Source organism: Betta splendens, chromosome 12 (genome assembly GCF_900634795.4).
Source record: "Betta splendens chromosome 12, fBetSpl5.4, whole genome shotgun sequence".
Lineage (NCBI taxonomy): Eukaryota > Metazoa > Chordata > Actinopteri > Anabantiformes > Osphronemidae > Betta > Betta splendens.
This window is the reverse complement of record NC_040892.2, coordinates 12,943,573-12,969,660: the sequence shown is the minus strand read 5'-3', so window position 1 is coordinate 12,969,660 and position 26,088 is coordinate 12,943,573. Positions and strand designations below refer to the sequence as shown.

The following is a 26,088-nucleotide window of genomic DNA, read 5'->3' as shown; positions in this document are numbered from 1 at the left end:
CGGGCCGTGTACCTTTCCATTTACATTTACATTTACATTTTCCATTTACATTTTTCATTTGAAATCAAAAGTTTTTTTTTATTATCTAATTTTTAAAATGGAACAGATAAAACAAAGAGACAGTTTTTATGACATTTCATGTCATTACAGATCAAAATTTTGTATTTTAAAATATTGTCTTAAAGTCGAGATATTTTGATTCACTGAAGTTGATCCAAGCTCATTAGAGCCTTTTTTTATCATCAAGTCTTGTCTGACAGAGGAATGGAGAGCTACATTTATACTGTACTTGGTGGAAATAAATGTGTCACTATAATAAAAGGCAGGGGAAAACTACGGCCCATGAGCTGTATGCATACTGTAGGACAGTTTATTTCGCTGCTGGAGTAACAAAAACAAAACATAAATTGAATACACCAATTGGTTGCAATTAAATGCATTGAACTTGCTGATAGGTTACACATTAAAGTCAAACAAGAGAATCTAAGGAGGGAACGTACAGGATAAAACCTGAGCACATTGGCATAAACAGATAATCCCAGACAGATTGGAGAATCTCAAAACCTAAATTTTACACACACTAGAAATTTAAAATCACTGTACAAAGCAAGGGCTAACTAATAACAATATATACTCTTACTAAGCAGGATCCTCAGATAAAATAACAGTGACACACAATGAACAGGAAACTTCACAAACACCTACGATATGCAACAGAACAAGAGATAAACTAGTCATGCAAGGCAACACAAGCAACACAGGAGTGACGGACAGATTAACAATTAGCATATGCTGCATTAATATATTATTTAATGGACCGACAAGAGGGATACATTACATGGAGGAAGACCCTAAATACATGATATGGTGACAAGTGGGGGTAATTGACATGATTAGATGTGATTTGGACACACGACAGGAAACAAACAGGAAGTGACAAAGACCAACAGGGAAGACAGAACTGATACCAAAACTAAAGGCACCACCAGTAGGTGAGAGGGCTGAGCTATAGTGGAGGCTGGCACACGCCATGAAGCAGCAGAGGCGACCAGAACAGATCGTGGTGGCGCTGCAGAGGCAGGAAAGGCCAGAGAGGCTGTGATGATAATGACAGGTACTGGTTGTGGATAATGAAGCTGGCTAAGGAAGTACAGTAGAGGTTAGACAAGGCAGCTATAGAGTCATGAGCCCTCACTCTCAGGCCACGCCCCCTGCTCTGTTCTGGGCCACGCCCCCTGCTCTGTTCTGGGCCACGCCCTCTCCACTGCTCTTAGTTTCATGTATTATAGGTCCACAGCTCCTAGCTTCACAGCTCCATATATCATGTTCCTTTTCATGTGTTATTTTCTATTTAGTTTAAGTACGTAACTTCTGTCCTCTACTTTGTTTTGATCCTTCCCTGTTTATTTGTTTATTTGTTTTTTGCACCAACTCTCATCTGGCTCTGACTCGGTCAAATGAAGGCAGTGACAGAGACCTGATGGACCTGGGTTTGGTTGGGGTCAACAAAGGGTAAAGTCACTGAACGATGAACAAAGCTGCAAGTGAGAAAAAGAGAGAATAGGCCCCATCTCAAAAGATTTAAATAAATTAGTCTTTAGTAAACAACAGTTGTGGGACTGTATTTTCCTGATTTAGTTAGTGGTGAATTTTTTGACTACTAAGGCTGATAAACACAGCTCTCAAGGACAAAACCTACTCTGGCCTGCTTAACTCAGAGCCTAAGGCCAGGCCAGGTGACATTAATGAAAGTACACAACACAATAACCCTAGTCTAAAGGTTGAGTCATGTCAAACAACTTTATAGACAGACACAAAAGCACCACCAGGTGGACAAAGGACAAACTGTAACAGTGTTCTTGTTAAGTTGCAAAAACATGAGGTTGGGGTCCAAGAAGTTCTTGTACATAAAGGGTTACAACTATAAAACATATTCTAAGACAGACTAAAGCTTTATTACATTCTGCATATGAGACTGTGTTTACACAACCCACAATGCGGTTTAAACAATGTATGTTTGCAGCTAATAAAACCCATGTTGACTATCATGTGTGACGATTCTCATTCATCCAGGTCATGTTTTTTCCAAAGGTTCTGTTTAGAGGCAGCTGGACTGGACAAAGGAAAGAAACTGAACAGAACCTTAGGTATATGCACAGTTGTTTTAAAAGTACTTTAAACTTTTTTTTAATTTCATGTTCAAAAAGGTTGACCATATTCTTTAGTACTATCAACATTTCAGCTAAAAGGAAAAAGGACTACTTTACAATAGATTAACAAGACCCTGGGTGTATGAAGGGAAATGAAGGCAGAAACCTGGGGTTTCCTGGACAGATTCCTACAAACACCCTGTGGGAAGGAGGGAGAATGTCAAATGAAAGGGTGTCATTAACGTTCAATGGCTTGGCAAACACAAAGGATGTAAGAAAATCTTCACTAGAATTCCAGTATCAGGAATTTGATTTGGACCAAAGCCCAGAAATGTGAATTCCTGTGCAAACCGAACATGTACAGTAGTATTTTACTTTTAGATTTTGCCTGTCTATCTATGAGTGTGTTACAACAGCAGAGAGGAGTGAACACTAGAGGATCCAGTGACACGGTTATATATTTTACTGAATAATGAAAAGTTCAAAAGCTGGGTTAAGACAACATTAAGTAGCTAACAATCAAAACAGAAAAACTCTACATTTGGAAAAACACAAAATCAGTGAGAACAGATTAGATAATTGAAACATAATGAATTTAGATTCATTGGATTCATCGGAACTCATTTACATAAAACTCATTTGATTATGTCACTATCCATAGATACAGTATAAGTATCGGGTGAGATTGCTATCTTTACTCAATAGCATAGTTTCATTAATGGTTTAATGTTAGATTTTGTTACGCTTTCTCTCAAAACCCTTCCTTTGCATTCCAAATGTCTATGCTCATGCTCAGATTTGCTTCTACTTCTGTGATCTGAGAGAATCCTAAAATTCACCAGCCAATAGGAGGCCAGCGCTGCTGATCTATCTGTACTGAACTATCCAGGACTTTGTCACAGGAGATCCAGTGTATCTCGCACAATGAATGTTTTCAGAGAGTTGAGACTCCATTTAGAGGAAACAGCAGAAAGGAGAAGGAAGCAGAAGGATGAAAAGTGAAACAGAGTTGAGTTTTAAAATACATTACAGACTCAGTAACACTACTTTTTTTAATTAGAGAAAGAAGAGACACAATCCACTTCTGTCAAATATTTGGAAAATCCTGGATTAATCTTGGTTTTGTGCCTTAATCTTTTAGTGAACAACTCCCAATGTTATTGAACTGACTCAACTGCGGCTCCCACTGAGGGGGTGGAGCTTAGGTGATCAGGTGGTACAGAAGGAAAGACTGAATGTGTTCTGTCAGTTCAGACAACAGAAGTGAAAGCGATAACTGAGGTGAGTGGTTACTACCATTCTGTTTGTTCTGTTAAAACCTGTTAAAGAGACACGGCTCACTCATGTCCAAACGAACTAGAATCAGATGAGTTAGTTGTTGGTGTGTAGGGTGTGACTCTTGTTGGTTATTTGTCCAGATTCTGAGCACACAGCATTTGTGTGGAAAAAGATGACAGAGCTGTCTCCAGGACCCTGTTTATTGCACAGAGAACAGTCCAAAGGTCTCTGATATGTTTGTTCCCTCATACTATGTACATTTTGCATTCCCTTTCTCAGGTATCCTAGCTTATATTGTTTTGTAGTGTGCTAGCCTGTCTCTGCCTCTTAGTGAGTGATGTTTGGCTGTATTGACTGTGCTGTCACAACACAGCTGTTTCCGCAATTTCCCATTGCTGGACAAATATGGTACTGTAAATGCTCCTGTACTTGTATAGCTCCTTTCTATCTAATTGTACTAAAAGTGCTTTAATTCAGCCATTCACTTAGACAAATCTATCCTAGATTTATTAAATTTACTTTTGTGCAGGAAAAGACCAAAAATTGTATCCACAAATTTTCAAAAAGTCCAAACAGCGATCCACCAAAAAAGAGCATAAAGGTGACAAAACAGTAAGCCCCTTGGGACAGACTGAAAACATTTTTTTTACCTTGTGTGTATACTGTATATATCTGTTGTTCACTTTTGCGGCTGCTGTGGTGTTCAAGTAGTGTCGGACTTTGTTAAACAATAAAAAAACCTTACTGTAACATCATTATGGTCTATATTCTCTGACTTTGACCAGGGCGTTGTGATGACGTCAGAGAACCTGTTACACATTCTTGAAGATTTGGGACAGGAGGAATTTTACAAGTTCAAGTGGTTCCTGCAGCAGCCCGGAAGCCTGGAAGAATTCCAAGTCATTAAAAAGAATCGGGTGGAAAGGGCGAAACCGTGTGAAACTGTGGATGTGATGGTGCAGACATATGGACTTCCTGGAGCGGTGGAGGTGACCTATAAGGTTCTAAAGAAGATCAGCAGGAACGACCTGGTGCAGAGTTTGTCTGACAGCAGCTCAAAACCAGCAGGTGAGTTGCACAAGCACCTGAGCAGTGGGGAAACACACAGGCCGGGCTCAAGTGAGCTTGAAACCTACCTTTACATGTTACACAGATTAACAGAACCTGTAGCTGCTAGTTACTGGACCTTAAATCACTGAGTACATAAAAACCTGCTCCACATGGTCCTGTTGACTGTAGGATTACACTGACTTGGGACCAGCAGCACCAATGGTTCCTCTAAGGACTGAACCTGACATTTATGGTGTAGCAGATCAGATGTTGCTGTTGAATGCAGGTTCAACTAAAATGCCTTTGTTTCCGCATCTAGTTTGTACTGTAGCTGGATGTACAGTAAATGCAGCATCAGGAGCAGTTTAGAGATGCAACAGTCACCTAATGATCCTTAAGCAGCAGGAACTAACAGACTGAATCTGTGTCCCTGTCAGTAGATGTCAGTGATGCTGATAAGAAGTCAGAGATCAGACGACCTTCCTCTTCTCAGGCTCCTCTTCCTCACACTGATGGTAAAACTACTGCTTTGTCTGGTGCTGCTTTAGAACATTAGCTCAAATACAGCAAAGTTATTCTCATCGCTCTAAGGTTTCAGGCTGTTATATTATCACATTTAAAATTAGTTCAAACAATGGGTTTAATCAATCTCTAAGTGCAAAAACAAATTAGCTCAGTCAATAAACCAGAAATTTGCTGACAACTCTAACTTTGTTTTCTTTGTTTTGCATTGGACCTAGATCTGATGGTTCCAGAACCAAAGCCACAGCACATCACATATTACCAGCAGATGCTTCAATCAAACCTTACTGACAAGTTTATTTGTGTGAAAGAAGGCTGGTCAGAAGACGACCAACGTCTGGTTGACATCTACACAGAGCTGTTCATCACAGCTGGGCCAGATTCACACATCAACACACAGCACGAGGTCCAACAGGTTGAGACGACACAGCATAAGCAAAGATCAGCAGAGGAGCCAGTGAAGCCCAGTGACCTGTTCAAACACCCCCCTGGTAAATACAGACCAATCAGAACAGTGTTGACATATGGAATCGCTGGGATTGGAAAAACAGTCCTTGTGCACAAGTTTGTGTTGGACTGGGCCGAACAAAGGTCCAATCAAGACGTGCATCTGATTTTCCCCTTCACCTTCCGTCGGCTGAATCCACTGAAGGGGCAGAAGTTTAGTTTGTCAGAGCTCATTCATGAATGTATCCCAGAAACTAAGTCCATCAGCCTTGAGGCTCTGAATTACATCTTTACACATCTACAGTCATCAGGAAACAGCAACTATGACAAGAGCAGGTTCAAACTTCTGTTTGTGTTTGATGGACTGGATGAGAGTCGCCTCCAACTGGACTGTAGAAACAGTAAGGAGGAGACGGGTCAACGTGACGTCACAGAGTCCACCTCAGTGGACGAGCTGCTGACAAACCTCATCAGAGGAAAACTCCTACGCTCTGCTCGCATCTGGATCACCACACGACCTGCAGCAGCCAATCAGATTCACCGAGACTTTGTTGACGTGGTGACAGAGGTCAGAGGGTTCACTGACCACCAGAAGGAGGAGTACTTCAGGAAGAGATTCACAGATGAGGAGCAGAGCAACAAAATAATGTCTCACATCCAGGCGGCACGAAGCCTCCACATCATGTGCCACATCCCAGTCTTCTGCTGGATCACTGCTATGGTTCTGGAGGATCTGCTGGAAACAAGAGAGGGGGGAGAACTGCCCAAGACCTTGACTGAGATGTACGCAGAGTTCCTAGTGTTTCAAATGCATCGGACTAAAGAGAAGTATGAGCCAGAACAGTGTATCAAGTACATCATATCATTAGCAAAACTGGCTTTTGAGCAGCTGGAAAAGGGAAACTTGATCTTCTATGAGGAAGATCTGAAGGAGAGTGGCATCGATGTCAGTGGAGCCTCAGTGTGTTCAGGAGTGTTTACAGAGATCTTTAAACAGGAGCGAGGGAAAAAAGCCAAAGACAAGATGTTCAGCTTTGTTCATCTGAGTGTTCAGGAGTTTCTTGCTGCTGTTTACATGATATACTCTCAAACAACTGAGAAGACTGAGAAAATGGAGGACACCCTAAAAGTCCCTGTACACAGACAGTCAATCCTTAGAAAGATAAAACAGGTTTTCACAATTAAAAAAAGTCAAGATAGTCATTCAGTTCCTCCTGAAACATTCTCCTCTCCTTTGGAAGTTTTCCTGAGTAGAACCATGGAGAAATCCCTCCGATGTCAAACTGGCCAACTCGACCTGTTTGTTCGCTTCCTTCATGGCCTCTGTCTGGAGTCCAACCAGAGACTCTTGGAAGGTTTGCTGGGTCACATAGAGAACGGTCCAGAAATCATTCAGAAAGTCATTAACAACCTAAAAAGGATGAACAGTTATGAAATCTCTCCAGACAGAAGCATCAACATCTTCCACTGTCTGATGGAGATGAACGACCACTCAGTCAACCAGGAGATCCAAGAGTTCCTGAAGTCAGAAAACAGATCAGAGAGAGAACTCTCTGTGTTCCAGTGCTCAGCTCTGGCCTACATGCTACAAATGTCAGGGGAGGTTCTGGATGAGTTGGACCTGGACGAGTACAACACAACATGGGAGGGACGGCAGAGACTGATCCCAGCTGTGAGGAACTGCAGAAAGGCGCAGTAAGTAGTACTGTAGTACGGCCAAGACGTTACCCAGCATGTGACTACCACTGGCCACAGCCTGACAGCCACAGCTGGACAGAACCTCTCTGACACGGGACTCCAGGCGAGGGACATCCTGGGGGTCAGCACGGTGCTGTGGTTCATCATAGCAGATATTCAGTACAGGAACTCTCCCCGCCCTGTCATATTAGTTAGATGTACTATATGATATGCAAAATCTTACAGTAAAGTATAGTAAAAAAAAGTGTTACCGCATCGAATAGAGTTTCCACCGAACTTATCTAATGCTAAATTCACTTACATTAGTGGCTGAACAAAAGTACCAGATTGCAAAACCATAACCATATAAACACACTATGCTGGAGAATTATTAATTTTGAAACAGTTTTTATAGTGATGGGGGATTTAAAGATGTTAAAAGGGTATTTTCTTGTCTTTGATGCCCATTTTGTTTGAAGCAAATACTTAAGTAGGTAGTTTAAAACTTGCAATAATAATTATGCCAGTTCCTTAATACTTAAAGGAAAACATCTGATAGAATAATGCGATGAAAACAATTAGCGGACCATTCAGTTTCGCCTTAGCAGGCCGGCTCCGCCCCCTCTCTGCCTGGCTCCACCCCATCCCCGCATGGCTCCGCCCCCTCACAGTTTGACCATTGCTGGGGCAGGTACAGAGGAAACCAGGAAGCGCTACTACCAGCGTCTTACCGGAGGAATAAATGATTACTGCTCTGCATAGAAATTATGGAACAATCTGAGTCTCCCTTCATTCTTTAATATTACCGGAGTTCATTTTGGACAACCCTCAAAATCAGTGAAGTTTTCCTTTAAGTAATTTAAACACATATCCCATAAAAAAACAGAATGTACTGGACTAAACAAATCACTGAAATTATACAACTCCTGGGTTATGGACAATTTTATTAAACAGTTATTAAAACTAAAACGTCGATCTCTGCGCTTTCAGTCCTCTTTCTTTCCCAGGGAAACTTTCCAGGAAAACTTCCCAGAACATCCAGTCACGATGTTGTTTACAGTACTTACAGTAGCCTCTCTTGCTAGCTAGCTGTCTCTCTGCGTCGTCAGCAGCGCAGTCAAGTGGTATCACAACGCGTGAATAACTACTCCTTTTAAAAGAGCTTACACTACAATGTCTTTTCCTGTCTTATTCGCTCTCCCATCGTTCTGTCACGTTCCCCCGCCCCTCTGCCAATCACCATTCTAGCATCCAGGCAGGACCCTTCACTGTTAAGTTAAGTTATTTTGACATTTTGAGCCATCAGACGGTTGGTGATACACAGACTGTGTATTTTAGACGGAAAATACTGTGAACTTACAGTATAACCAAGTCTTTTAATACTGTAATTCTGTCTAAGATCTATATAGAAATTATTTACGTTGAAAATAAATAAGATGCAGTCATCAGTGGGAACGACAGCAGTTTAGAAACAGAAATTTGCAGGTAACACTTTGATTCTATCTGTGACTTGGTGGAACTTGGTGTCATAGACAGATTCCGTTTCATTTATTGAGTTTCTATTTTTGTCAAAACAGACTTTCTGACTCTGGACTCTCAGACACTCACTGTGAAGTTGTGGCCTCAGCTCTGAAGTCCAACCCGTCCCATCTGAAAGAACTGGACCTGAGCTGGACCGACCTTCAAGAATCAGGAGTAAAGGCTCTGTCTGCTGGACTGGAGAGTACTCACTGTCGACTGGAGACTCTGAGGTCAGCGTTTTTCTGTGTTCATGTATGAGCAGTTTCAGTGTGTTAGTTCAAATGTCACTATTTATGTAAGAGAAACCAGAACTCACACTTTGCTGTAAATGGGACAGATGTGAACAAATTTGTACTTACAGTTCAAAAAAAGTTGTACTTTACTTTTAATTTTAATTTAAAAAAAATGTCACAGATTTTCAATGGGGGTTGACCAAAACTATGTTGGGTCGTATTTAACAAAGGAGGAACACTTAGATTGCTTCATGTTGTCTATGCAGAGAACTTATCATTCATTCCTCCGCCAAGAAACCTTGGCAGATGGTTTGCCGTGGGCTCAAAAACTACAACTAGTGCTACTAGTGCTTCCTGGTTTTCTCTGTACCTGCCCCTTCAACAGTTTGGGGCAGAGTGAGCCTCCTCGAGCGCAACTGCTCAGTCCATTTTCCTTGCATATGCTTACAGCCCTAATATTCAATGGCTGGAGACCCCGCTGTAGAAAGCAAGTTCTACAACACAGTCTGATATTCTTGGTTAGTTGTATGAGTCAGAGTACAGAACCAACGATGCCATTTGGAGGAGGACGAGGCTGCCAGTGAGCCCAGAGACAACGTCCGGCACAGACAAACGCCGGCAACGTGCAACATAGAGCTGAGAGCCAGATACATTGTGTCTCTGCCGCCAGATTCTCTTGGATGATGTTGCGATGTTGACTGTGTGTATTTGTTGCGATCAGTTTGGGGTTACATATCTTCAGAAGAAACTAGCTTCAGGATGGAAGAGGTAACCAGGAAAAAATGCACAACACAAAAGTCACAAGCTGCTGCTTGTTATGTTTTGGTTTAGGTCATGTTGTTAACGTGGCTTGTGTATTAGCTCTGACTGGCTGGCAGCAACTAATCCAATTAGTGTTGGGTAATGATTGAAATCCTTAATTACTTTAATCGCATGATTTTTTTGCGATTAATCATGATTAACGCATCAATATGAGCGGCGAGCAGGTATTCACGCTGAGCCGCTTCAACAAAACCTGTCTTTTCTGCCTCAAGCTGTGCTGTGGTCATCCAAACCGCCTCTCCTGGAGACATGAAAACACACAGTGGGGAAACACCCATCAACACGCAGGACAAAGATCTGCGTTTCTCTGCCTGCTACAGCCTCGGCTGCGTTGAGTTGTTAGTGTCCCTTTCACCTGTACCATATGAAATGTGTTCCTACAAAGTTGATCAGCTGCTTTCAGAATCAGAATTGTTTTTATTCCCCATCATGGGAAACATGACATCTCTCCTGAATAAGATGGACGAGCTCGCAGCGCTCACACCAGCTGAAGTACAGGATGAGACCCTGCTCTCAGTTACCAGCAGGCTGCAAACACAGCACCCACAGACCCTCTTCCTGATCTCTGGGGACTTTAATGCTTTCATCCGTGTCTTTCTTTGTTTCTTCATTCAGATTGAGTCGCTGCAGTTTGTCAGAGGTCAGCTGTGAATGTCTGGTCTCAGCTCTGAAGTCCAACCAGTCACATCTAACACAACTGGACCTGAGCTACAACAACCTGCAGGATTCATCAGTGAAGCAGCTGTGTGGTTTTCTGGAGAGTCATCACTGTCGACTGAAGACTTTGAGGTCAGGCTTCATGTTTTAGATCTGTGTGAGGTAATGTGAATATGGGGCTCATGTTCTGATACTTTCTTTATAATAAAGTCTGTTTTCATCTGTGTTTTCTATTGCATGTTTCCTCAGTAAAAAATGTTTCTGTAATTCATCTCGTTCCATCAAAGAGAACATTTCCTGTATGCTTTGATAAATGTGTCATCACAAACACAATGAGACACTAAATGTTTTCACCTGACGCTTTGTTTCTACGGTTTTGTATCTAATTCGTTATTCAGATTGATTGGCTGCAGTTTGTCAGAGATCAGCTGTGTTTCTTTGGTCTCAGCTCTGATGTCCAATGCGTCCAAACTGACAGAATTGGACCTGAGTTACAACAAAGACCTGCAGGATTCAGGAGTAAAGCAGCTGTGTGGTTTTCTGGAGAATTGTCACTGTGAACTGGAGATTCTGAGGTCAGACTTCATTGTTAATAGTCAAATGTGTTCATTTGACAGCTATTGTTGAGTTGCACATGTTCTCAAAGAGAGTGAGTGTGAGACACACGACAGAGCAGGAAGAGAAACCTCTTCTCAGCAGAAGCAAACTGTGACATCTGTTAACCACACATTTTATGTGTGATAAGAAAGTTCCTCGTGTCTCTGTCCAGTGTCTGAAGAGACACAGTGAAACTGGAGTTTGACGCTTCGACTATTAAGATCAGATGAGAGTCTGAGGTTTGTGTTTATCGAAGATTAGACAGGAACAATTCAGTCAGGATCATGTTGTTGGTTTTGTCTCCATTAAAGAATTAATGAATCATGATAAAGAGACAAAAATGTTCTTTGAGGATCTGAGAGAAAATCCTAAAGACATGATGAGGCACTGATTGGTTTCATCTGAAGCTTTTTTTCTTTGATTCTTTTCTCAGACTGTGTGGCTGCAGTTTGTCAGAGATCAGCTGTGAATCTCTGATGTCAGCTCTGAAGTCCAACCCATCTAACCTGACACAACTGGACCTGAGTGAGAACAAGCTGCTGGACTCATCAATGAAGCTTCTTTGTGACCTGGTGGAAAGTCCACACTGTCAACTGGAGACTTTGAGGTTTTGAGGGACAGTTTACATCAAAACCACAATTTGGGTTTTTTTTGCTTGAATGTGCTGTCAAGTAACCAATTAGTTGTATGTGAGCATATCTTTAGTAGAAGCTCAGATAAATGTGTCAGGACAACATGACTGAGTCTAAATGGAGCAAGGGGTGGAGCTGCAGAGTTGAAGAAGTCAGGACATCTGAGCTGAAGCAGCAGCATCTTGTCAATAATACTGTGTCTTTCTTAACATTCCGCATCCTGTTAGTTTCAAGCATTTAGTTCCTAATATTTTACTTTTTGAAGCATTTTCAGCTTCAAACACACTTTCAACTGACTGTGCTACATATCAGACTCCATTACTAATATATTTATTTGCATCATTGATTTATTCAGATTGAGGCGCTGCAGTTTGTCAGAGATCAGCTGTGATTCTCTGGTCTCAGCTCTGAAGTCCAACCCGTCACATCTGACACAACTGGACCTCAGTGAGAATGACCTGAAGGATTCAACAATGAAGCACATGAGTGGTTTTCTGGAGAGTCATCACTGTCGAGTGGAGACTTTAAGGTCAGACTTAGATCTGTGTGAGCTTAATGTGATTTGAACATGAGGCTGATGATCCACACTTCAGTCTCAAGTCTCTTTTCTTCAGGATTCCCGGACTGGCTCTGCCAGCCACACCCGTTTCTCTGGACCCTGCCTTAATTTTCCCTCTGTTGCAACCAGCATTAATAAGCAATGGTAATTTGTTAATTGGGTGCAAGGACGAGATGCAAGTGAGAGCTAGAGACATGGGTGATGTGGGGAAGGTTGCAACAGTGCTCAAAGAGTTCTGTCTAAAGAAAAAAAACACTTTCAGGATGACTATCTTTGTAAATAGAGGCCTCATATCAATGAGGTGTCATTTTACTCATTAGAAGCTGTGCAATTGGCCTAAAGATGCCAACCCAGGATTGACAGGACTGCCAGCCAGTGAGAGTCACCCACACATTTTATGGCCTAGGTGCAATAAAAACGTGACCAGCTGCGGACCAATAAATCACTGCAGACAAGGTCTGTGGGAGGGCTAGAAACTGGCTGGTTAACAACCCAGAACAAAGGAATATGTCACAGTCCACGTCATTCAGTTACTGTTTCCATTCATTTCCGGTTTTTATTTTGCTACCACTTTCTGTTCAGTTCCAGCTTTACCTCCGTTTCTACGTAGTTAACTCACCTGTGTCTCATTAGTACTGTACTCACCTGTAATCCATCAGCATATCACCTCTGTATTTAAGCACCAGCTCTTTCCCTGCCCAGTTGCCAGATTGTCTGCGTTGTACTAGCCAGCATTCCAGCATTGTATTTCATATCTTGATCCGTGAATGACCCTGCTTTCCCTGACCTTGCCTCCTGCTTTGTCCTGCACCGCCGTAAGTCTGACCCAAGCCTGCCTTTTGACCACCGCCTGTCTGATCCTTGCCTGTACCGTCACTGCCTCAATTGTGTATTGACCCTTGCCTGCCTGACCACAAGTACTATTAAACTTTTTCGTCACTGAGCTTTGTCTCCGCCGTGCATGTGGGTCCGCTACCTAGAGCGCCGTGACAGAATAACAAATAATGGCATTGGTTTGCCAGTTAATATGGACTTTATATGACAATGTTTGAATGTTTACACAGTTTAGCTATTTTAATTAGCTTAGAGTTCATCGTTTGTCACTCATAACTTACCACCTGTATGGGTTAGCATTGTTTGGCACAAATCCTTAGAGTCCTTAGCTTCCAGTTGTGTCAAAGATATTTAGGTTTGGATAAGGTATTGTAGCAGTAGAGCCACAATTGCATCATGGGTTAACATTAGCAGGTAACGCAGAGGACGCTGAATGTTATCAGTTATTGTTTCAAGTTTTTGTTTTGTTTCTAAGGCTGTGTTTAATACACCTAGAATATGTTTATATGGTGCTGTTGCCTGTACTTTACTGTTTCATTTGATGTTGAGTAGACCTTTAGAAGTTTCATGGTCTGGACTTTTGTGTGCCATTTCCTTTTTTGTTTCTGCCGGTTTTTAGTTCTCGCTTTACGTTTCGAGTCTTGTGCCCTGTCAGCTATTTCTGTTTAGTAATTATCTCTGTGTATTTAGTCTACAGCCCATACCTCAGTTCTCCACTAGATCATGGCGTAAAATCACCTCTATCCAGCGTTTCGTCTTTGGTTCCAGTTTATGTAAGGTCCTGTTTTCGTTATCGTATTTACCTGTCTTTGCCTGTTCCTTGTCGGTACTTTTACCTGTGTTCTGGATCTCCTGTTGCCGACTGTTGTCTGTATGACTCAGATTTTTGCCTGCTGTTTTTGTGGAGTTATTCCTCATTAAACGGACGTCTAAGCTAGTTCTGTCTTCGGCTGTGCATGTGGGTCCTGCATCACGCTCGCTTCCTGACAGTTTCTGACAGTACAATCTGGCCAGACTTAGACCCAGCCAGCTTCCGATTTCTGTTTCTTACCCAGCTTGCTTGTGCGGAGAAAACATTTTTTTGCCATGGATTTCTCATGCCTCAGTTTACCCGGACACCTCCACATGTGCTTAACGATGATGGGAAGCAATTACTGGAAAGCGACCAATCCAGAAGCACAGCTGAGCACCGTTGCGAGGTCGCGCACTTCTGTTGCTGCCCGGTCACGCCAATTTTCAGCCCTGTTGGGTGCAACTCCTGCTCCAGCGACAGTAAGCTACGTTGCGCTCAAGCTCCAGCTCCGCCACGGTCAACACACTTCACACTTCAGCCATACCTGGTCCCTGCCTTGGTTACTGCTCGGCCAAGCCCAGCTCCGGCCCAGTCAAGCCCTGTCGGCCCTGAAGAGGAGGCCATTCTAGTCCCTGTTTGCCCTGAAGAGGAGACCGTTCTAGTCTGTCGGCCCTGAAAAGGGGGCCCTTTTCAGGGCCGACAGGCTAGAAGCTCTAGCTCCTGTTGGCCCGGAGGAAGCCATTTTTGTCCCTCATGTCCCTGTCGGCCCTGAGGAGAAGGCCGTTCTTGTCCCTGTCGACCCTGAGGAGGAGGCCGTTCTAGTCCCTGTCAGCCCTGAGGAGGAGGCCGACGTGGAGCCAGAACCAGAGACGAGGACTCGTACTTACTTGTCTTGGTAATCGTTTGGTAATCACACTGCAAAATCCCCCTAAGAATTAGAGGGAAAATGTTCAACTAGATTAAATTGGCCCTGTGTTGTTTGATGTTGTCAGGAACAGCATGAACTACGAGGTGAGGACCCAAAGACACAGCTCAGGGACAGGACTTAGGTAGAAATTAGTCTTTTGTTGCTTTGGCACAAGCAGCAGCAGGCAGCAGGGTGGTCGGACAGGCAGTGGTCAAAAACATGTACATCAAAAACTTCAGCAAACGTACAGGCAAGGACAAGGCTAAAACAAGGTCGAGAACAGGCACAACAGGTACAAACCGTGGAACATGAGCAAACAATCTGGCATCGTTCTGGTTCTGGTTCTTCTTCTTCTTCTTCTTGTTTATTGGCAGTTTGCAAACTTGACTGTACACTACCGCTACCTTCCGTATTGGAGTGTTCATAACACCATAACATTGCAAAAAAAATAAATAAATAAATAAAACGAAATAAAAATTAAAAAACTATATTCTACCCTCTAACCCCACTTCCCCTGTGCAGTACCAAACACCTTACCGCACTCCCCTAGTGCCGTGGAGCCAGTACTTCCTGACCCACTCGCTCATTCAAATCATCCCTCACTTCATCTTATTTTAACCCGGCCATACCCACATGGTGACCTGCTGCCTTTACAATAATCTGAATCCTTTCCGTCTCTATATCTGATGTCACGTTGAGGACTCCTGCTATGAAAGCCACTATAGCTTCTTCTTCCTAACCCACTCCTTCCTTCCCTCTTCCTGCTTCCTTTTCTCATCTTGACGTTTTTCCTCTCCTGTGCTCTCCACCTTACTCTTCTCCACTTCTCTCACCGCCTCTGCATACGTTACACTCTTCTCCTTCCTAACCTGCTGCACCCTGACTTCCTTCTTTAAAACTCCACACCCCCTGAACGCTACATTGTGCTTTCCACCACAGTTGCAGCTGTTTGGCTCCATGCCCTCACCACATTCCCCATAATCATGTTCCCCTCAACACTGTGCACACCTCTTCCTTTTCTTACAGACCGCAATAAAACGCAAGAATTGGGCAACAAGTGCGGCTTTAAAGCAACACTTTACACATGGTGTGAGTGTGAGAATGATAGTGTGGGTGTGAGAATGTATCTCATTCTCGTGCATGGGTTCACGTATGATTGACTAGTTCGATGTGAGAGAGTGTGTGGTAGTGTGTGTTGATGTCTGTGTGAGTGTGTATGCGTGTGGTGTGGTTGGAGTGTGGGGGTTCCATTTCTGCTGACCCCCACCAATTGCTGGCCTTGTGCTACGGGCCCGATGTGGTGCCAAGGGATATGATCGGGCCGATGGGGTAGGCCCCGCTGTGTAAATATGGAAGTTGTGTTGTTGTATGTCACGGCTATTATTAAGGAGTATCAGATATGTATAACAATGCATATGTGTATGTATATGATATATGCATATGTTTGTATGAGTATGTGCACATACACTATTATTGGTATTAGTATTAATCTCAAAGGTAAACCACAGTACAACAGTTGTTTAGTTCTGAATGTGTCAGCCTAAGGTACATCCCTGCTTATTTATTTTGCACTGATCTTAACTGATTTGCTTGGTTTCAGCATTTTATCAGCAAAACTGTGCAACAACATTTAAAATAGATGTATGTCATGATAATTTATCTGCATTGAAAATATGGAGAAATCTGAGTGTCCCTTCATAAATAATACCTGACATCGTTTGGGTCAACCTCCATTGAAGTGAAATTTTCTGCAGAGACAAAAGCAATGGTGTTTGCAAAAGGCAAGGTGGGTGAAGGGTTGAGCTTAAAACTATATGGCAGTGAAATAGAGGTGGTTGTATAGATAGAGTGTTTTAAGTTCTTGGGTATAGTTTTTGATCAGAAGTTAGGAGGGAACATATACAGTGTGTGTAAGATAAGTGTATGAGAATAGTGAATGTCATGACTGGTGAGGAAGTGTGGATGCACTGAAATATGTTTATAATGCACTAATAAGAACCAGGCTGGACTGCCTGTACACTGTACATTATGCTCCATAGTACAGTTCAGTGGCAAAGCCAGTGTTACTGGAGCTAGACGTTGTGCAAGCTGGAGCTCTGAGAATTTGTGTTAAAACATCACCTACAGTATTTGCGCACACAGTAGGAGTATCAAGCTTTGGGTCCTGTGTCTGCCTTTTGTATCAGGTCAAGCGAATTGTGTTTTGTGTACTTGTTTCTTGTCACGACTTGGACCAGTAGCCAATACTTGGTGTCAGACCATGTTAGTCACATGTTGTACCCCACATCAGTTTACATTGTGCCAAGTTAGGTTACCCTTGTGGTTGCTAAAAATGTTAGCCATGAAGCTTTTGAACTATGTTAGTCACACAGTGTTCTACATATTGGAAGTGCATTGTTAATAGCCGAAGGCAAATAACGTTGTGTGTGTCAAGCCATGTTCAATTTATGAGAGGTCCAGTCAAGTAATGTGTTGAGTTGGACTTACTCGATGCTAGCTCCCTGGGCACTGTAATTGGCTGCTTCACAGGATGGGTTAAATACAGAGACAAATTTAATTGCCATGTACAGTACTTGCAAAATGACAAACAATACTTTAAAGAGAATGTACTCTATTAGACAGTTTTTAAACTTATACTTTGTGAAGCATCTTTAGCTCCAAACAGACAATGAGACACTGCATGTTTGTTTTCTACAGTTTCATCTTTGTTTCTTTATTCAGATTGAGTTGGTGCAGTTTGTCAGAGATCAGCTGTGATTCTCTGGTCTCAGCCCTGAAGTCCAATCCGTCCAAACTCATACACCTGGACCTGAGCAGGAACGAGCTGCAGGATTCGTCGGTGAGGCAGCTGTGTGGTTTTCTGGAGAGTGAGCACTGTCGACTGGAGACTCTGAGGTCAGACTCCGTGTTATAGTTCTGTAAGAGATTCATCTGATGTGAACATTGTGATGAGGCTGATGTTCTGAGAATAAAAACAAAACCATGATTCGGAAAATAGCAAATCTATTATCAGTAACACATTTCTAAGGCTGTATAATATTACTGTAATTCTGATTTAAATATTTAAAGCCAAGGTGTTGTAGTTAGGAGTTCTGGTTCTGCTTGTTTTTGACTCCATTGTATGTTCCTCAATATAAATAAATAAATAAATTTAATAAAAAAATAAAATAAATAAATGTTTTTGTGACAATGTTGTTCCATCAAATGTTAGATGTTCTTTTTCTTTGTTTCATTCTTTATTCAGATTGATTCGTTGCAATTTGTTAGAGATCAGCTGTGATTCTCTGGTCTCAGCTCTAAAATCCAACGCATCCAGACTGACACAACTGGACCTGAGTGACAACATCTTAAAGGATTCATCAATGAAGCCTCTTCATGACCTGGCGAAGAGTCCGAACTATCGACTGCAGACTGTGAGGTCAGTAACGATGGAGTCAGTCTGTATTCGACTAAACTCAGTTAGTGTCACAGCAGAGATCCAGTGTTTCCTGTAAAGCTCCAGCGAGACATTGGTCGTCACTCATCAAAGTGTCGTAGCATTAATACTAACGACTCATCAGGTTCATGTGTGTCATGGCTCTGAGATCAGTCTGGTTTATTGAACCATGGTTTTATGTCGTATCCAGCATCAGATTATGTTTGAAAGAGGACTCTGTAATGGACCAAGAAGAAGTCGTCTCTAAACTGATGGCTCGGCAGTTCCTTTTGTAGCTGAGTCAGATGGTCCACCTCTGCTCTGACCATGACTTAATTCCCTGCTGCTGCTTGCTGATCTGCTCTCATTCTCTCTGCAGGTTCAGATCACCCAGACATGCTCCTGTGTAGAGGTATTCTGACTGATCCATTTGACTGGAAGCAGAGCGTCGTCCTGAACTTACTGGCAAAGAAAGGGGAACCAGTGGAGATGACTCTGAACTGAGCCAGAGATGTGACAGTTCTATTAGTGGATGTTGACTTTTATTGCACCATATTAAAACATGCTTCTGTTGGAAGGCCTTAAACCTACTATAATCACCTTGAGTGTCTGTGCCCAAGAAAGAACCTACTGTATTTGATCAATTTTGTTTACAACCTGTGTTGTATTACAAATCATGCACGTTTGACAGAATCTTTGTTCCTTTTGTTAACTAATGTTGAATCAGTGACTGCACCATTCTAGGAATGTTAGTCTCTATTTTATAAGATTTTGTCCAGTGAATCAATTATAGCTGAATAAAAACTGAAGCTAAATATGAGAAAAATCCAGGATGGCCTCCTCTGCAAAAATCCATCTTCTATTCATTTTATTTGAACATGCACTGTGTTCAGCACATCATGTTAAATGTTAAGTGTTATATGTAAATGTTAAATGTTAAATGTAAATGTTAAACCTTAAATGTTAATGTTAAATGATCGCGGAGTGCAAGACTGAATATTAATGAATGGGCAAGTAGACTCCACCCCTATCCTCAAACAGCGCTGGTCTCAGATCAGAGACGTGAACTCAAACACCTCAAACAGTGCGTGAAAACCCCGCCCACATCTGACCTGGAAGCTTTAGTTTATAGCATGGATGTAACTTCGGCTAGCTAGTAAAGTTAATAACTAATTCTCCACCAGCGCCACAGAAATATTCTATTTAAACCTACTTAACTCCCCATTTATGGTGTTTACGACAGAACAGCAGTTTGAAGCGGAGCCTCAGCCCGCACACCTGCCGTTACAGCCCGTTCAATCTCCGCTAACGAGAGGGAGTCGGAGTTTACGGCCATGATGGGTTCGACTTCAGGTTTCTCTCCAGTATTGTCGTCCACCGATCTAGAGTCGGAGCTATGCATACTGTTTGAGGTGTTTGAGTCCGCGTCACTGATCTAGGATCATAGGGGGTGGAGTCTACTTAAATATTCAGTTTGCACCCGGGGATCATTTAACGTTTAACAACGGGACGGGAGAGGAGAGAGAGGGAGAGGGAGAGGGAGATGAGGGAGAGGGAGAGGGAGAGGAGAGGGAGAGGAACATTTAAAATTTGTAACATAACATTACATTTACATTTAACATTTAACATTTAGATTTAACATTTAGATTTAACATTTACATTTAGACTTTTGTACATTTAACTAAATGTAAGAAAACATGTTGTGTCATTTAGTTAAATGTGAGAAAACTAGTTATAGGTGCTCCTTTTACATTCGGCGCACACTTACGTGACTAACCAACTGAGTCAAATTTATAACTCTCCATTACTGCTATACTTAATTAGAACCCATATAACAGAGAAACCATCACTTTTCCTATTGACTTTAGCAGCTCAGGGCGGGTCTTAAACTAAACTAAACTCCTTGGGCCGCTACAATGTTATCATGGCAAATATTCAAATATAAGAACTATAAATAGAAGACCAGATGTATTTGAGCACATAAAGATCAGCTTTTACTCAACCAACAATATAGACACAGTTGCTCAAATAAAGCATGGCCTCGAACAAGAATGTAATGGTGTTGACCTTTGTTTTACTGTTTTAATCTCTTTGATACTACTAATACAATACAACACAATATGATATAATATATTGTAAAATGCATTTTTGAACATGATGTAGAAAGGTCAGTTACAAAATATTCATTCAGTGTATTTATTATTCACAGCTTTGTAACTAAACTTAAATTTTAGATTTATTTTTTTCCTAGGTGATCATACACATCAACCACAGAGTTTCACACACACTTGATGAAAGATGTAACGCCACGTTCGCCCTCTGGTGGTCAGAACTCTTCACCACATGTGAGCGCTGTTATCTCGCGCGATTTAGTTGGCAATACTACAGTCAGTAAAATCTGTACCTTCTTGCATTGGGGTACGATATCTTAACTTCGGTACATTTATAATGAAACACTAACAAGTGTTTTACAAGTATATGGTGTCACCGCCGTACAGACACGATCGCACTAGTAATAGAATGAGACAATTCCATGCTGATTTCACACCATTTCACATCATGCGCGACACCGGAAGCTACTTTAACACTTAGCACAGTACACCCTGATTTTGTTCTTGCAGGCAAATACACTGACTTCCAGAAATTTTCAAACACGTCCAGTAAAAACAATATAATGGAATTATATTATTAATAATTACTTTGGTAGTGTATACGCATATGAGTATATATTTTAAACAACTTTCTTGGCTGTGTTTTGACCCTTCAGACTGTCTACAGATGCGGCTACACCGGCACTTTGAAGACAAAGATGTGGGTGGCAAAACAACGTATCAATGTTGGAGTAGCGTTTCCATTATCTTTTGCTTTCCAAGCTGTCAGAACCTGCTATCCATCTATCTTACTACTTGGCGTTAAAATGAGCACCATGGGAACCACGTAAAAGACTGTTCTGCCAGAAACCCTGTGTAATTCACCAGCGACAGGACCAAGGCTCTCATTATGGTGATTAGCTAACGTTAGCTACGACGCTAGGTTACTTGAACGATCCTTTGAACTTGCTGGATGACGGGTTAGCTTACGACAGCTAACTTCGACATGTGAACAAACTACCGTTAAGCCAGGAAAGTGGCGATAAAGAAGCTCCCTGCAACTCTCTGGTTGGTAGACACTTACATTTCATTGATTGTTTAGCTACTTGTAGTTGTAGCTAACTTGCTATTAAATTGTAATAGTGTTAGTTTGCTAACGTAAGTTGCTAACAACCAAGTAGCCAACTTAGACTGAATGTAGTTCCAGGTTTCATTGGAACTAAAAGATGGACAAAGTTAACACAACGGTATTTTCGGTAATTTTGCTAAATTGAGTGAGCTGTGTACAGCCAGACCTTAAAATCATATTAATTTTACCTTAAACGCCTAATATTACAATAATTTATTCTTTATAAATATTCCTATTAATAATTGTCTGAAATCGATAAACCCACTAATTATGTGATGTGCATTTTAGGTTAATGGTATTGTTATTTTTCATTGTGTTAACAAAATGAAGAAAACATGAAAGATTATGCAGATTTTATTGTATAACAATTAAAATTACATTGGAATTGAAGTATTAGATTTCATAGACCTGTCTCCTGAGCACGTTGGATCAGATTGTTGTGATTGGCTGCTGCAGGCTTTGGTGTTGACTCTCCTACTGTGCTAAGTCAGGCCCTGCATTGTTCCTGTAGCTGTTGCAGGTCCCTCTCATGTGCCCATGGAGAAGGGGGCCTTTGAGGGGTGGCTGGAGTCAGTCTCGGCTGCTTTCCTTGCTCTAAATGACCAGCAGCGCAACCAGTCTCTGGACCACCTCATATCTCTAAGTGGTGCAGCCCAGCTCCGTCATCTGTCTAATGGCTTGGAAACCCTGCTCAAGCGAGACTTCCTCCGCCTCCTTCCCCTGGAGCTGGCCTTCTACCTTCTGCGGTGGCTGGACCCTCAGACCCTGCTCACCTGCTGCCTGGTCTGCAAGCAGTGGAACAAGGTAGAAATGTTTATTATTATAAGACAACAGGAAATCCAAGTCTTACATGAACTTTAGAAACAGGAACAAGTAAGAAGGAATATGAAAGAAATTAAATCCTGTTACTGGACCAGAGTGTAACATAAAACAGATGTTACTGTAGGTGCTAAAAGCAAAACAAACTCCATCTCCACCATCTCATTCCTAATGGCACGAGTGATTCAATGACTTGGATGTAAGAAAGGTCCAATATGTTGGCAGCATGCATAGTAAAACAATTGAAGTTTGCAGTTATGTAAAAAAAATAAAACTTCACTGGTGGACTTCTATGGCAGATAGTGATTCTAGATGTTTACCTGAGTTGAACAGTGTTTGGACACAACCACATTATTTGTGCCTCATTCTTTGTTGATAAAATAAAACCACAGAACCAGTGGAGCTGGAAGTGATAAATCTCTCACATCTGAGTTCCGCTTTTTCCTGACTGTATGCAGCTGGCTCTCCTGCATCTTTGCTCATCGTATGACGAGTTTAAATACACCAGAGCAGAATTATTTTGAAATTGTTGAAAGACATGCAATTACAGCTGTGTAAATGTCTGTCCAATTTGCAAAGTATGCTTATCTTCACTGTGTACAATGAACTTTAAATAGTATATTATTAATAGTCATTGGCCCTTGTTTGAGTCTAAAATGCCACCAACACCTGTCTCTCTGTAGGTGATAAACTCGTGCACAGAGGTGTGGCAGGGAGTGTGTCGGGAGCTTGGCTGGCGGATCGATGAATCCATTCAGGATGCGTCACACTGGAAGGGGGTCTACCTGAAGGCCAAGCTGAGAATGATGCAGCTTAAGGACGAGGAGGCTTTCGAGACATCTTCTCTTATCGGCCACAGCGCTCGAGTCTACGCCCTCTATTATAAGGATGGCCTCCTTTGCACAGGTCTGTTCTGCACTCTGATCACTTTTTGCTTTTTGACACACAGGATATTTTAACCATTCTTAGTTTAAACCAGCAGACCTATTACAGTCAATGTGTGTTGCACCAACATAGATGCCCCTGTTTTTCAGGATCGGATGACCTCTCTGCCAAATTATGGGACGTGCGCACAGGGCAGTGCATTTATGGAATTCAGACACACACATGTGCTACAGTGAAATTTGATGAACAGAAGCTGGTGACAGGGTCCTTTGATAACACTATTGCATCTTGGGAGTGGAGTACAGGTGCTAAAATCCAGCAGTTCCGTGGCCACACTGGAGCAGGTGGGTTTTAATGTTGTATAGAGGCAAAGCCTTTCACAGTATATTGCTTAAGGTTAAAAAGTATCATTTAAACATAAAAGATAAATAAAAACCATCCTTGTCAGTCTTCAGCGTGGACTACAACGATGAGCTGGATATACTGGTCAGCGGCTCTGCAGACTTCAGTGTAAAAGTGTGGGCTTTGTCTGCTGGGGCCTGTCTCAATACTCTCACCGGACACACTGAGTGGGTCACCAAGGTCTGTCCATGCATTTAAAACCATAATAAATTTGACAACACATGTTTATTTCTTACTACATTTGTGTTCCTGGTTGCATTTGTTGTGAATGTGTGTTTGATGGCTAGTGGCTAAATAAAATGCCTTATGCTTTATGTTGTCATTAGGTCATCCTGCAGAAAAGTGAAGTGGAATCTATGGTGCACAGTCCTGGTGACTACATCCTCTTAAGTGCTGATAAGTATGAGATTAAGGTAATGCTGCTGTCTCTTGCTGTTACTAGTTTTCACATCTGAAAAACAAACCAAAATGTTTTCATGTGTGAGCTGCAATACATTATGTGCTTAACATGGTGAAACCAATGTACTCCTGTGCAGGTCTGGCCTCTGGGGAGAGAAATTAACTGTAAGTGTTTAAAGACGCTATCGGTGTCAGATGACCGCAGCATCAGCCTCCAGCCTCGCCTGCAGTTTGACGGACGCTACATTGTCTGCAGCTCAGACCTCGGAGTTTATCAGTGGGACTTTGCCAGTTTTGAGATTCTCAGGTGAAATTTTGCATGTGATAAAATAGTTATCTCTTACATTCCTCCTATCCATCCATATAATCTCGGGTTTAATCTTCCTGTTGTGTTTGGTAACAAGACTCAATGACTGGCTAAATGAAATGACAGGAACTTAAATACACCAATGATCATTTAATTTCTGCCTTTCTCAGGGTGATAAAAATGCAGGACCCAGCCAACCTGTCCCTGCTCAGCTTCGGTGAGGTGTTTGCTCTGCTTTTCGACAACCATTTCCTGTATGTGATGGACCTAAGGACAGAGGTTATCTCGGGCCGCTGGCCTTTACCTGCCTACAGAAAATCCAAGCGGGGCTCTAGCTTCCTGGCTGGGGTGACCTCGTGGCTCAATGGCCTGGACGGAGGCAATGACTCTGGACTGGTGTTTGCCACCAGCATGCCTGACCATAGCATTCACCTTGTTCTGTGGAAGGAGAATCGATAGACACGGACACATTTTAAGAACCCCAGAGAGCTTGGATTTGATTGGCCATCATGCATGCTCTGGAATATATGAACCTATGACCACCAGGAGACATCGTGCATGGACCAAAGCAATTTGTTTTTATCTGCTTCTTCCTGCTCTGGACACAAAAGTAAAAAACAAGACAATGGAAGAGGAAGAGAATCATTATTAATGTGCTGCACTGTACTGTATCAACATATGCTCTAGATTTCTTTGGTCCACTTATTCTGGGCAAACACATACAGACTTCTTCAAGCCCATGTGTCAACAACAGTTAAAGCGTAGAGAGTGTCTGTGTATTAAGCAGATTCCCACTTTGACCAGTTTAGTGTTGCGCAGCGAAAATAATTGTAGCCAGAATTTAGTCCACAAGACCTTTTCTTAGCTGCATAAGACTAAGTCAAAGAGCTGTAGCTAGAACCTGCCTGATACTAAGCTGCTTAATGAGCTGATTTGCTGAAATGCTGGTTTCCTTGAAGAGAAGCAGGGATGCCTTAAACACTTTCTGTACATAATGGAAGACCTCTCCTGTGATGGGAAGATTGTGACATTACTGTAGGTAGGTATTGACATCTTTACCCACTGTCCCCAAGGACGGGGTATAAAATGTATCACCCAATGTATGAAGCATGGTTTGGTACCTTGTTTCATGTAATTCTACTGACATGCTTTTCTAACAGACGTCTGGTTTAAATGGAAGCTTCAGAAACGTGATTTGTGCCTTTTTCATTTAATTTCATGTTACAATCTAAAGCTCTTGGATCGCTGGCACAGATGACTGCAGTGTATATTTTAGCTTTTAAGTTACTTTGGACATTGGCTGTGCAGTCTGACATGTCTTTACTGGTCTACCTACCTGACTTGATGCGCTCACTTAGTTGCTTCTATGAAAACCCTAATTTAAACACCCGGTTTATATTTTAAAATGTCCTCGATGCAATAAGCAGAAACAGTGACTTGGCAAGTAGTGGACTTTCAGGGCCAGCAGAATATTTGATGATCATGACAAAAAGAAACCATATGAACCCACAGCTTGTTCAGTTTTAACAGTGTCTGATTTAACCCAGATTTTTCATTGATGTCTTCCTTTTGACAGGCCGCACATCATAGCAACTTGAAATGTATTCATGCACATGAAACCTCATTTATTACATTAGGTTCTCTGGTGTACAGACCATAATCTGTTTTCACATCATTGTACACAGTGGATGTACAGAATGTTCTTAGTGTAGGTTTTTCAAATCTGATTAAAACACCACCACGAAACTAATGTACTTGTGTCTTAGTTTATCCCAGAAGCTCTTCAACATTAGAAATGATTTTTGTCAGTAGGGCCATTTGCTTCATAACAGGAACAGCAGGTTAACTGTCCTAGACAGTCCTAGGCCTTTGAGCAGATGGGTAGACTCACATTAATAAAATAGACACTGGAGTGAGCTTCTCATGTCAACCAGCTGGTTTAAGAAGCAGGAACTCTGGTGTA

At 42.0% G+C, this 26,088-nt stretch overlaps 2 protein-coding genes across 9 annotated transcripts; both read left to right on the top strand.

The window, feature by feature from the left end:
* Positions 1 to 3,342: 3,342 nt before the first annotated feature.
* On the top strand, positions 3,343 to 19,055 carry LOC114867287 (NACHT, LRR and PYD domains-containing protein 12-like). 8 transcript variants are annotated; one of them, XM_029169858.3, is made up of 12 exons: positions 3,343 to 3,431; positions 4,214 to 4,496; positions 4,916 to 4,993; positions 5,219 to 7,142; positions 8,702 to 8,875; positions 10,316 to 10,489; positions 10,756 to 10,932; positions 11,388 to 11,561; positions 11,942 to 12,115; positions 17,401 to 17,574; positions 17,924 to 18,097; positions 18,474 to 19,054. In XM_029169858.3, exons 2-12 carry the CDS (start codon positions 4,223 to 4,225, stop codon positions 18,502 to 18,504), a joined length of 3,528 nt encoding a protein of 1,175 aa, XP_029025691.1. In that variant the 5' UTR covers positions 3,343 to 3,431; positions 4,214 to 4,222; the 3' UTR covers positions 18,505 to 19,054. The 8 variants fall into 8 exon arrangements, with proteins under 8 accessions (XP_029025691.1, XP_055369583.1, XP_055369586.1 ...); XM_055513606.1 differs by lacking the exon at positions 3,343 to 3,431 and adding an exon at positions 3,484 to 3,652; XM_029169859.3 differs by lacking the exon at positions 3,343 to 3,431 and having other exon boundaries at positions 3,483 to 4,496; positions 4,919 to 4,993.
* A 1,753-nt stretch (positions 19,056 to 20,808) lies between these two features.
* On the top strand, positions 20,809 to 25,319 carry fbxw2 (F-box and WD repeat domain containing 2). Its single transcript, XM_029169902.3, has 8 exons — positions 20,809 to 21,252; positions 21,825 to 22,117; positions 22,816 to 23,038; positions 23,167 to 23,361; positions 23,466 to 23,599; positions 23,746 to 23,832; positions 23,956 to 24,125; positions 24,296 to 25,319. The coding sequence occupies exons 2-8, from the start codon at positions 21,851 to 21,853 to the stop codon at positions 24,582 to 24,584; spliced, it is 1,365 nt and encodes a 454-aa protein (XP_029025735.1). The 5' UTR covers positions 20,809 to 21,252; positions 21,825 to 21,850; the 3' UTR covers positions 24,585 to 25,319.
* The last annotated feature ends 769 nt before the right edge of the window (positions 25,320 to 26,088 follow it).